The sequence below is a fragment of the Heteronotia binoei genome, chromosome 1, assembly GCF_032191835.1.
Source record: "Heteronotia binoei isolate CCM8104 ecotype False Entrance Well chromosome 1, APGP_CSIRO_Hbin_v1, whole genome shotgun sequence".
Classification (NCBI taxonomy): Eukaryota; Metazoa; Chordata; class Lepidosauria; order Squamata; family Gekkonidae; genus Heteronotia; species Heteronotia binoei.
In genome coordinates, this window is record NC_083223.1 from 196,599,746 (window position 1) to 196,612,186 (window position 12,441).

General features: G+C 41.0%; 1 protein-coding gene across 2 annotated transcripts in view; it reads right to left on the reverse strand.

The window, feature by feature from the left end:
- LOC132576748 (protein dispatched homolog 1-like) overlaps window positions 1–12,441 on the reverse strand; it is a 143,554-nt gene that overhangs the window by 17,835 nt on the left and 113,278 nt on the right. For both annotated transcript variants that reach the window (XM_060246086.1, XM_060246087.1), the window contains exon 3: window positions 1,705–1,734. In XM_060246086.1, the coding sequence (XP_060102069.1) occupies window positions 1,705–1,734 (30 nt within the window). The remainder of the gene's footprint in view (window positions 1–1,704; window positions 1,735–12,441) is intronic.

The following is a 12,441-nucleotide window of genomic DNA, read 5'->3' on the forward strand; positions in this document are numbered from 1 at the left end:
AAACCTTACAGCTAGATTTAAGCCCTACTGTGAAGGTCTTTGAGACTTTGATATGATTATATTACAAAACATGCAAATGACATTTGGGGCTCAGTCTTTGATGACACAGTCCATTACTCTGCATTGGTTAAGCGTTAGAAAATCACACATATCATTTTGGACACTGCAACTTAAGGAAAAAACCAACCAACTGCAACAAAACAAAACAAAAAAACCTTGATTAAGATATGGAATGCAAGACTTGATGAAAAGACGAAGGTATTGATTGTGTTTGTCAAGAGACTGGCTTGCCTAGAAGGCTCTCGTCTATTCAGAAATACTGATTCAGGCTGAGGCCTAGTAAAAATCATGGGAGCTTCTCTCTCTGAGAACCTGAAGTCAAGCTGACTGTAGTTTCAAAGTGTTAGATAAGAAAAATGGGAGACTGACACAGGTACTAGCCAAATCATTAGGCCTAGCATGAGGTTGAAATATACTTCAGTCTGCCTGTATGGCAAAGTTGATTATTTTTGTCTATATGAATTCTTATATGCTCAACAGATCTAAACACATTTGTCAGGTTGAATTTATTTGCAAATATTACTTGGTTTATTGACAAACTAATTAGGCAAACAGCAAACATATTGCTGTTGGCACCAAAATATTGCTCTAACAAACATATTAATTCTAATTTTTTTATACTTAAGTCTTGCAACAATTTTTTGTTAATTAAGGAAGATGATGCGATATTCAATTATACCTTGCAAAGTAGAGTCCATGCAAAGTGGGCAAAGTTACAAATGGGAGGGTTTTCCTGCCTATTGCAATCTCCATCCACTCTAAAATCTAAGAAGCATCTAAGACAAAGATAGCTGGAAGAATTTTATTAAATCAAATATAAAGGTGTTTTGTATTTTATTTCATACATTTCCAAGTGGCTCATAAATATTTGCCTATTTAGGAGGTCTCAGTGTTTTGCCGTGGCCATGTTGTCCTCCACTACTTCTGCACCCACCTGCCCTAAATACCAAACAAACATTCTGTAAAGATAAACAATTTTATGCCCAAATGGAGGGAAAATCAAACAAGGTGACCGTCACTTAAGGATTAACTTTCAACATCCAGATTGTTTTTCTTTTATCCTTTTGGTCCCATATTTTCTGGAGATCCAGACCTCAGCAGGTAATTTCATTTCAAGTTTCTAGTCTCCGAACTATGCTGAGTATAGCTCCCACTGGAATTTGAAATGAAATTGACCAGGGCTTTTTAAGATGCAGAATGTCTAACCTTTGGGAAATATAAAACATAAAGAGGATCTTGGTTGTGAAGAGCAAAGGAAAAAGAAATGCTGCCAGATGTACAAGCAGAAAAGCAGCACATCCAACCTATTAGTTGTTTTTAAAAATGTCCCATGAAGATTTGAGCATAGCAAATAAGCACCATAATCAGCAGCTACCTGGCAAGCCATTTTGCTGTACACTGCCATTAAGTAGATGCCAAACTGCTCGCAATATTACTAATTTTAAACTGTCACCAAATTATCAAGGTGATCACAATGGAAGCTTGACTCGAGAGATAAATGTGCATTTCAAATATGTTAAGTTCAAATGCAGATTGTACTTTAATGTTACAGCATCCCTAATTTGCACCATTGGACACAAAAGGTAACCCTGCATAAAACCTCAAAAGAAAACTGAAGAATTCAAACAAAAGAGGACATCTTACCTTTTGGGCAATGTAAATGTTCTGACTGGCCTGAAAAATCAAACAGAACAATTTAAAGTAACATATTTATTCCTCAGTATGCTTGCCAAATATTAATCTGTAGAACAGCTCTCAATTGGTTAAAATAATGAAAGTTAATCTTCATAATTCTGCACTGTGCTAGCATATTAATGTAAGTAAATCATATGTGACAAGGAATTTACAAAACCAAGTCAAAATAAAAAGAAGATAAAAACACTCTTCCCATTTCCCAGAAGAAATGCTGCAAAGTTCTCCCAACTGGTTTTTCAGAGGCCAATTTACAGACCACTCTTTAAAATTATTAGTTGACTGGTTGTCAGGAGAAACTCATGGGACATTAAAAATCCTTGCTCCTAAATTATTATTATTTTTTTTATCATTCTATGCACTTCCTGTGCAAGGTTATTTTTAAAGGCTAAAATAGAACACAAAAGCTCCTTATCTGGTTCCTTAGGTAAGAATTATTAATGTTATTTTAGTTCTAAACAAGAGATGGACCAAGAGCAGTGGCTCATCTTTGCTTCCCTCAGGAAAAAAAAATGTTCATGCTTATATTTAGAATAAAGCAGCTAAAGCTGTACTTTCAGCTTTAGAAAAGTGCAATCATGGCCTCCTGGGGAACCTGCAAATCCTTTGGAAAACACCAAATACATAGACATGACAAACATAACAAACAGATGTTCAGTAGTAACTTAAGCCACAGCTTCAGGTAAAACAGGAGCTTTGCTTTACAGTGGAGGTTAGTTCTAAAAGGTGCTTCTGTGTGATTGTATGCTACTGAGCATTTTTAAAAAGAGGATAACTTGAAGGCACTGTATTTCTGGTACTGAAACAGGATAAAAAAAAAAATCTGACAGGCGACAATACCACTTCTGAAATCAAAAGGGACAAGATATTAAAAAATAGCACTGACCTCCACAATCAAACGAGTGTTTTCTTTCAAGATGGTTTTATATATATATATATATATATATATATATATATATATATATATATATATATATATATATATATATATATATATATATATATATATATATATATATATATATATATAAAATAAATAAATAAATAAATAAAAATTAGGTGTCTTTCCCAATCCTAAACACTTCCCTGTGATGAAATGCTGAAGATATACTTCCAGCTGTATCTTCTGCAAGGCACACGGGAATAGTGGTTCACTATTGTTCCAGTTAACAGTTTATGTGACATATTGATTTCGGTGGCACCTTTAAGACCAATGAAGTTTTATTCAAGGTGTAAGCTTTCATGTGCACGCACACTTCTTCAGATACATTGAAATGGAAGTTACCAGCATAAGCATGATAAAGGTCGTTTAACAGACGCAAGGACCAAACTGAAATAACAAGATTACTTTATATGATAATATGATTGATGTGCAAATGTACCCTTCTTAATTGTGGAATGCTAACTGGAATAGTGATTATAATGTAATGAGTAGTAGAACGTAATGTAATTTGAAATGGTAGATTGGAACGTATTTCTCTAGTCTGGGTACAGAGGAGACATAACACTGCATGACCAATCACCCCACCTTAAAGAAAAGGATGCTGTTACCTTCATGCTTGAGAGGAGACAGATGGAACACAACACCAGGGTCTCAGCTAATTACTGCCAACATTCCAGCATTAGGAAGGGTATATATGCACATCAATTTCCAATTTTGATATATTTACTTCCTTCACCATATCTCCCCCAGAATTAAACCCAAACAAATGGTGACCATGTAAACCAAGCTTGCTATTTCAGTTTGGTCTTTGCATCTGTTAAACAACTTTTTATGCTTATACTAATTTGCTGATCATCCTCTACCTATATATATGAACTGGTAACTTCCATTTCAATGTATCTAAAGCAGTGTGTGTGCACACAAAAGCTTATACTTTGAATAAATTCTGTTGCTCTTAAAGGTGCCAATGGACTCAAATTTTGTCCTGTTGCTTCAGATCAGCATGGCTGCCCACCAGAATCTATCATATTGACTTGTCCTACATGCTTTTTAGAATGTACTTTTAGATTATTTGTATGCAACAACATATGGTTAAATTGGGGTACTATTCTTTCATGAAGGTTAGAGATTTATTTATTTATTACTTTCTATCCTGCCCTATAGAGGGCCTGTTCCCCCAACTCTACAATCTTCACAGTTTGGGTAGTGCTCTCTTCAGCAAATTAAGCTGAAGCATAAAATTGTGCATATAAACATCTGTCAAGACAGCGGAAAGGATCTATTTTGCTATGCGTTTCTATGTTTTAGGGCATTACTAGGATTTTTTTTGGCGAATGTCCAAAAGGGATAATATTTCTAACGAACCAACCAACACAATAAAGATGTCATAAACAGCTGCAACATACTGGATACAGTGTAGAAATTCATTTTCATACACAGGGTTTTTTGTGAAGGCTTTGAGAAACAAAACAATTTGATAGCAGGTGTGACCTTTAACCTTTTCAGACTGAAAAGATTTTATCATTTTGTGCAACACAGTAGAAGCTTAAGAGCATGGAGGAAGTAAAATGCAGAATACGGGCTGAGACTGCACACCTTTTTGTATGAGTTCAATGGTTTTTTAAAATATTTTTAAACATACCATGAATTATGTTTAAATCCTTCTCTCCTTTCAAAATTAACATTGCTGATATAGATCAAAGATGGAGCTACTATTCGAGAACAGTAAACTATGAAGCTGCAATTGTTGCCTCTCTTTTTCGGAAAGATTATTCGGAAACTGCATGTGTGTTATGTACTGTCAGGTCATTTCTGACTTACAGCAAACCTATGAATTAAAGGCTCCAAAATATCCTTTCATTAACAGCCTTGCCTGGGTCTTACAAACTGAAGACCATGGCTTTCATTTATGAGTTCATTTCATGTTGAATCTTCCTCTTTTCCTAGCATTATTGTCTTTTTCCAGTGAGTCTTGTCTTTTCATGACATCACCAAAATTCTAAAACTTTGTATAAAACCAGCTACTAAGGAATAAACATAAAATTTTAGAAATCAGCTTACAGCTTATCCTGTAAAGAACAAGTCAAATTGCCTCTTTCTCCCCCCCCCCCCCACCCTTCACACATTGTTTACATCAGTGGAAAGGAAAAGTGATTTTACCTGATTCCCCCTCATTATTCCAGTGCCCTTTTGCTTGTGAGCCTTTCCTGATCCTCAAAGAGGAATTTTGAGACAAACAGCAGGCTGCTTTGGGAAGGTAAGGAAACATGCACTCTGCCAGCCCCTTCAGCAAACCCTTCTGCTAGATCCAAACCATTACAACCAACAGTAAGAATTAAATTATATGAAGATCCAGAGAGACCACTGGATGACAAAGGATTGCTAAAAGAAGATATGAAGACTTCAGAGACGAATGAACGAACAGGTAGATAAAGTGATTTGAAAGGTATACATTTGGACTTATGGGCAACTGAGGGAAGTATACACTGAAGTCCTACAGAAACCAATGGATGAGATCCAGTGGAAGATTTCCATAGACAGTACTGCAATTTTCTGCCAACTTCACCCTCTTACTATTCCTTGGATTCTCCTCGAACCCCAGGAGTAGCATTGTGGACTGCAGCAGGTGGGGAAGACATGTTCTGCAGAAATGTGATGTACCCAGTCCAATACTGTATTGGAATAAGTGTTATTTAATTTAATAACTGTTATTTAATTTGGTCATAATTCATATGGAACTAGGGTGAGTAGAGATGTGTCCAGATTTGCAGATGATAACAAGTTATTCAGAAGCTGTGAGTCAAAGCAAATTATGAAGAACTCAAAGAGAATCTCTCCAAACTGGGTATGTAGACAATAGTGTAACAAATAAAATTCAATCGGCTTAACATTGGTTGCAACTTTGTTTTAGCAATTTTAACTCACACCTTCATACCACTGAACAGTCCATGAGGTCACTTAATAAAAATTTGGTGTATACTGCAGATGCACAAAGATTAATAACTAGTGTAAAAATTTCCTTGGTTATAATAAGAACAATAACTACTGCTGTTTGGAAGGCTGCCCACATATATTACATTGTGTTAAATTACAAGAATTTTACCTCACAACACCCTTTTGATATATATGTTTTTCTTGCCATCAAGTCACAGCTGACTTGGAGTTTTCAAGGCAAGAGATGTTCAGAGGTGGTTTGCAATTGCCTGCCTCTGCATAGCGTTTCTTCGTGATCTCCCATCCAAATACTGACCAGGGCTGACCCTGCCTAGCTTCCAAGATCTGGGGAGACTGGGCTAGCCTGGGCTATAGTCAGGCCTCAGATTCAGTGGGAGCTCACAGGAGCACAGCTCTTGAACCTTTCTTAGAGTTCCACCTCCTCCTTCTGAGAGTTCCACCTCCTTGTCCATTGAATAGTACTGCAGCTGCATAACAATCCCTGGATTAGCTCCACCACCTATTTTCTTACAAAATGACCCCTGGCTATATTACAGAAGTCAAATACATTTGGTAAACTTTTATTGAAAAACTAGGAATAAGGCCACTGTGGAAGAAAATACAACAGGCTCTAGAAAAAGGCTTTGGACAAGTGCTCCAGTCTTGGTCACTCAGTGTCAATTTGCTGCGGCGTCACAGCATGATGATGATCATGCAGACACTGAAGCTCAGCATTCCTTTTGTCTGCAGTGTGTTGTTGCCACATTTTCTTGTTGTATTCAGCCTTCTGGTGTTTAGCATAAGTTTGTGCTTATGTTGTGAGCTGGGGGGGAAGGTGGGGGGGCTGGCATGGTTGTGTTATGGTATACCACAGACCTCAAGGTGGCTGTTTTCTGTAAGAGAACTGATCTGACTTCAGCTTTCCATCTCCTTCCCTGCAACCTCTACGTAGAAAAGTACAGTCTTTCTCCATAGTGCGACCTCAGCAGGGTATAATGACACAGAGTCCACCATGCAAAGCAGCCATTTTCTCCAGGGTAAGTGATCTCTGCCATCTGGAGAGCAGTTGTAATTCCAAGTGATCTCCAGCCCTCACCTAGACACTGGCAACTATTATTCCCCAGAAGGAAACAGCTGGTTTGGAGTGTGGAATCTATGGCATTGTACCTGTCTGAGGTCCCATCTCTCCTCAAACCCTCTCCAGGCTCCACCCCTCAAATCTCCAGGAATTTCCCAACCTGGGAAATCCCCTTCCCAGACAACCATCAACTTATCTTTATCTACCCCTCTGACTTCAGCTTTCTACCTCCTTCCCTGCAGCCTCTATCTAGGAAAAGGACAGTCTTTCTCCACAGTGAGGACCAAAGCGTTTTGTATCATTCTCCTCTCCCCCTTTTGATCTGCACAACAATTCTGTGAAGTAGGTTAGGCTGAAAGTCTGTGACTGGTCCAAAATCACCCAGAAAGCTTCCACAGCAAGAACCTGAGTCTGGCAGACCCTGCTCTAAAGCACTAACAGTTATGTCACACTGGCTGTCATGGGGGGTTGCTGCTGAACAGGAGCAAGCAACCAGGCCACATTATGTCATGCTAGTCAGTCAAGTGGCATCAAGTCACCCAGAGGGTGCTGCCAGGCCTAAGGTAGCCAACCTTAGCCTGAAAATCTCCTAGTAACACAACTGATCTCCAGACAACAGATATCTCTCCCCCTGGGGAAAATAACTGCTTTGGACGGTAGACTCTATGGTATTATATTCAGCTGAGGCCTCTCCCCAAACACAGTGGTCACACTGGTTTAAGCAGAGAGAAAGAGGGAAGAAACACTCCCCCCCTCCACGCTCCCATCTGTGAAACAGAGTTTTCAACATTATGCACTTGCATTTCTTTTCTCTCACAGGGCGTGGGGGATGGTCCCTTGCCCAACCCTTGGGCTGACGAACTGCAAACATCAAGGCTGCCTGACCCAGTGATTCTTCAAGCAGCCGGCGGTGGGGCCAAAAAAACCCAGGTTGCTTACCTGTAACTGATGATCTTCGAGTGGTCATCTGTGCAGTTACACATATGGGTTTTCCGTCAGGACGAACCCTACCTCGGAGATTTTAAAAGCTAGCCTAGGCGTTATTTTTGGCACGCGTTCCCTTCCGCTCTGGGGAGCAGGCATCCACTGCGCATGCCTGGAGCGGGGGGAAGGCGCTCCACCCACCCAGTTTCTTTCCCGCCGCTGACAGTAGGTAAGGAGATGTTGTTTAAGAAGAGTAGCCAGCAGCGGGGATGGCTGGGCGGGCGTGTGTGACTGCACAGATGACCACTCAAAGATCATCAGTTACAGGTAAGCAACCTGTTTATCTTCTTCGTGGTCTCTGTGCAGTCCCACACATGGGTGACTGATAAGCTGAACTGCACGGTGGTGGGTGCTGGTGCTAAAAAGAAAGCTGCATAGGTTAATGCATATCAGTCAAGATAGGTATCAGACAACGTGGTAAGGTGGCACTTACTGGAGGTGAAGCTTTAGCTTCAGTCGAAGACTGAGCGAAGTACAGCCTGACCAAAGGATGCGTCTCGCCGTGCACGGACGTCCATAGCGTAGTGCATGGCTAAAGTTGACGTGGAGGACCAAACTGTGGCAGCGCAGATGTCTTCCATGGGTACACCCCTGGCAAAGGCCGAAGATGTGGACAAAGCTCTCGTAGAGTGAGCTCGTAGATGCTCTGGGACCAGTTGTTTTGCGAGCCTGTAGCACAACGCAATGGTAGCAACCAGCCACTTTGAGAGTCTTTGAGTAGATATCTTTTGCCCTCTCTTGCGGAGTCCATAAGCAACAAAGAGTCTCGAGTCCTTGCGGAATGCAGTGGTTCTGTCTATGTAATATGCAAGAGCTCTTCGGACGTCCAGGCAATGAAGGGCTTTTTGGCCTCTATCTGTAGGGTCCTGAAAAAAGGAAGGTAGTGTAGTCGTTCTCTGCAAATGGAATGGAAATACCACCTTTGGAAGGAAAGTAGGGTCTGGTCGCAGGACCACTCTGTCGTGGTGGAAAACGGTGTAGGGAGCATCAGCTCGGAACGCACAAATGTCACTGGCTCTCTTGCCAGATGCGAGTGCTACTAACATTGTTGTCTTCCATGATAAGAGATGTAATGGTATCGATGCCATGGGCTCGAAGGGAGGTCTCATTAGTTGACTTAACACCAAGGACAAGCTCCAAGTGGGGTATAGTTGACGTAATGGTGGATGGAGGTGCAGGATTCCCTTTAAAAAGGATTTTGCAGTAGGATGGGAGAACACAGTGCGGCCCTCTATGTTAGGGTGGAAGGCTGAGATAGCTGCTAAATGCACCTTGAGGGATGAATAGGTAAGTCCATTCTCAGAAAGTGATAGTGTGTAGGATAAGATCTGTGATATTGAAGAAGATAGAGGTTGAAAGTTGTGGTTGGCTGCATACATGGTAAATCTTTTCCACTTCATAGTATAGGATTTTCTGGTCGATGGCTTTCTTGCATTTAGCAGGACATGTCTTACTCCCTCAGGGAATCCGGAAAATTGATCCTCCATGCTGTTAGCCGGAGGCGGTCCGGGTCGTGATGTAGGACCTTGCCATTCTGCTGTGAGAGGATGTCCCGCACCCGAGGGAATCGATGGAATGTGCTGTTCGAGAGGAAGAGGAGTGTTGTGAACCATGGCTGGCGTGGCCACCATGGTGTAACCAGGATGCAATTTGTGTTGTCTAATTGAATATTCTGGAGTGTCCTCATTATCAACGGGATAGGTGGGAAGAGGAAGTGCAGTGGACCTGTCCGTTGTTGGATGAAGGCATCTCCCGCAGATTGGTTTGAGGGCGGACCTCTCATATAAAATAGAGCACACTGCGCATTGTCTGGTGAGGCGAAGACATCGATGAGAGGTGTCCCGAACTTTTGAAACACCGGTCGGAGGTATGATTTGTGAAGGGACCACTCGTGGTCATTGACCAAACATCTGCTCAGAGCGTCTGCTCGGGTGTTTTGAATGCCCGGTAGGTGCACCGCCGTAAGGTGGATATGGTGCGCTATGCTCCAGTACCAGAGGTGCAGAGCCTTCTTGCAGAGGCGAGTGGATGCAGTCCCTCCTTGTCTGTTTATGTAAAACACGGTCGCCGCATTGTCTGATGTTACCTGAACATGACGACCGTGGAGGGATGGTAAGAAGGACTTCAGGGCTCTGTGTACCACCAAAAGTTCTAGGCAGTTGATGTGGAGAGACTTTTCGTATGTCGTCCACTGTCCTTGGACTGTCAGTGCATCGAAATGGGCTCCCCAGCCCCACCTCGAAGCATCTGTAGTGACGATTGCTGATGGATTTTTCCGCAGGAATGGCATTCCTGTGAGTAAGTGGTCTTGTACCGTCCACCAGTCCAGTGGTGGCAGTATATGTTGTGGAACTGTGAAGAGGGTTTGTTGCGACTGATGCTGAGGATGGAATGTCTGTACAAACCATAGTTGCAGAGGTCTCAAGCGAAGTCTTGCATGCGGTAGAACCGATGTAGTGGCTGCGATGAGCCCTAGCATCCGTTGAAACGTGAAGGCTGCTTGTTTTGGTTGCAGGATTATACTTGTAGCCAGTGTCTGGATATTGGCTATCCTGCCTGTGGGGAGGTAGGCCTTGTGATCTATGGTACAGAGACGTGCTCCTATGAATTGTATATCTTGTGTAGGAGTCAGGTTGGATTTCTGCTCGTTCACTTGGAGGCCGAGATCTGACAGAAGTTTCAAAGTTGTCAAAATGTTCTCTTCTAGTTGAATTCTTGAAGTTCCCACAATCAGCCAGTCATCTATATATGGGTATATTGCGATTCCCTGCTGACGTAGAGATGCAGTGACCACAGCCATGCATTTTGTGAAGATCCTGGGTGCCGTGGACAGACCGAATGGAAGTGCATGGAACTGGTAGTGATTGTTCCCTACAGCAAATCTCAGGAATCTTCTGTGACAGTGGTGGATTGTAAGGTGGAAGTATGCATCTTGAAGGTCGATGAGGGCCATCCATGCGTTCTTGGGGATTAGAGGCAGGATAGACTGCAGGGTAATCATGCGGAATTTTTTGTGTCGGATGAATTTGTTGAGCGCGCGTAGGTCTAATATCGGGCACTGCCCTCCATCCCTTTTCGGGACCAGGAAGTATCGGGAATAGAACCCTGTGTGATGGTATTGAGCTGGGACTGGTTCTATGGCCGCTTTGGCCAGCAAAGCGGTAATTTCTTCTTGGAGAGGGAGGGACGGAGGGGTTGAGATGAAGTGGTGTTTCTTGGGTGGAGAATCGAACTCTATTGAGTAACCTCTGAGGATGATGTTCAAGACCCAATTGTCTGTTGTTATTGATTTCCATGCGTAGTAAAATGGTAGAAGTCTGGGGGCAGTAGGGTGGTAATGGTGTGGTGATAGGTTTGGAAAGTCAAAGAGACTGTTTGGTTGTCGATGCAGTTTTCTTAGGCGGTTGAGACCGTTGCCGTTGGTTGAACGGTTGTTTTGTTGGAGGAGCTTTCCAATAATCCATTTGCCTAAGAGATTTGTAAAATTTTGATGTAAATCCATCTGGCCCTGGAGCTTTACCCTCTTGCATTGCTTTTATTGCTGCTTCTACTTCAATTTTCTCTATTGGATCATTTAATGTCTTTTTCATATATTCCGTCAAAGGTGCCACCTGAATGTTTCATAGATACTCTTCCATTTTTTCTTTACTTATGTTCACACCTTTGAATAAATTTGCATAGTATTTAAAGAATTCTCTTTTAATTCCTTCTTGATCCACTATTGTTTTCCCATTTGCCATGATTTTATTTATAGTCTTATTTTCTTTCTTTTTTTTTAGTTGCCAGACCAAATATTTACCAGGTTTGTTCGCACTTTCAAACGATTTCTGTTTCAAATTTTTTAAATTCCATTCTAATTCTTTATTCAGCAAATGTTTAACTTGGGATTGTAATATCGTAATTTCTTTTATTAATTTTTTCTTCCCTGGTCTTTTTTTCAAGTCCTTTTCTTTTTTATTTATTTCATTTTGCAGTGCTGACAGCCTTTCTTCTCTTGCTCTTTTGTCTTTATTATTCAATGTAATTAATATACCCCTCATTACTGCTTTATAAGTGTCCCATACTGTTTGAAATTCCATATCCTCCGTTTCATTTATTTGGAAGAACGCTGCAGTCTCCTTTTCTAAGAATGACACAATGTCTTTATTTTGTAGTAAATCCTCATTAATTCTCCATCTTCTTGATTTCCTTTGCAATTTTGTAGACCAGCATATTGAATTATGGTCCGCCCAAACCTTTGGAAGAATCTCAATTTTTTTTGTTATGAGGCCCAAGCCTTGGGAACCCCATAACATGTCAATTCTGGAAAAAGAATTATGCCTTGCTGAGAAAAATGTATAGTCTCTTACATCAGGGTTGAACTTTCTCCAAATGTCTTCTAGATTTTCCTGTTTAATCAACTCAAAGAAAGAATTGGGCAGCTTCCCTTCTTTATCATTCTTCTTTGAACTTGATCTGTCAAGATTATTTTGTATTGTCCCATTGAAATCGCCCATCATCAATACCTGATCATACGTCTCTTCATCCATTTGTCGATTTATGTCTTTAAAAAAATTGTCTTTCGCTCCATTGGGTGCATAAAGTCCTAGTAGTAACGTTTTTTTCGCCTCTATCGTCACCTCAACAGCAATATATCTTCCTTCTTTATCTTTAAAGATTAATTTTGGCTCAAGTTGTTCTTTGATGTAAAAGACCACCCCTCTTTTCTTTTGCTCTGCTAGTGAAAAAAATTCCAACCCCAAATTTCTAT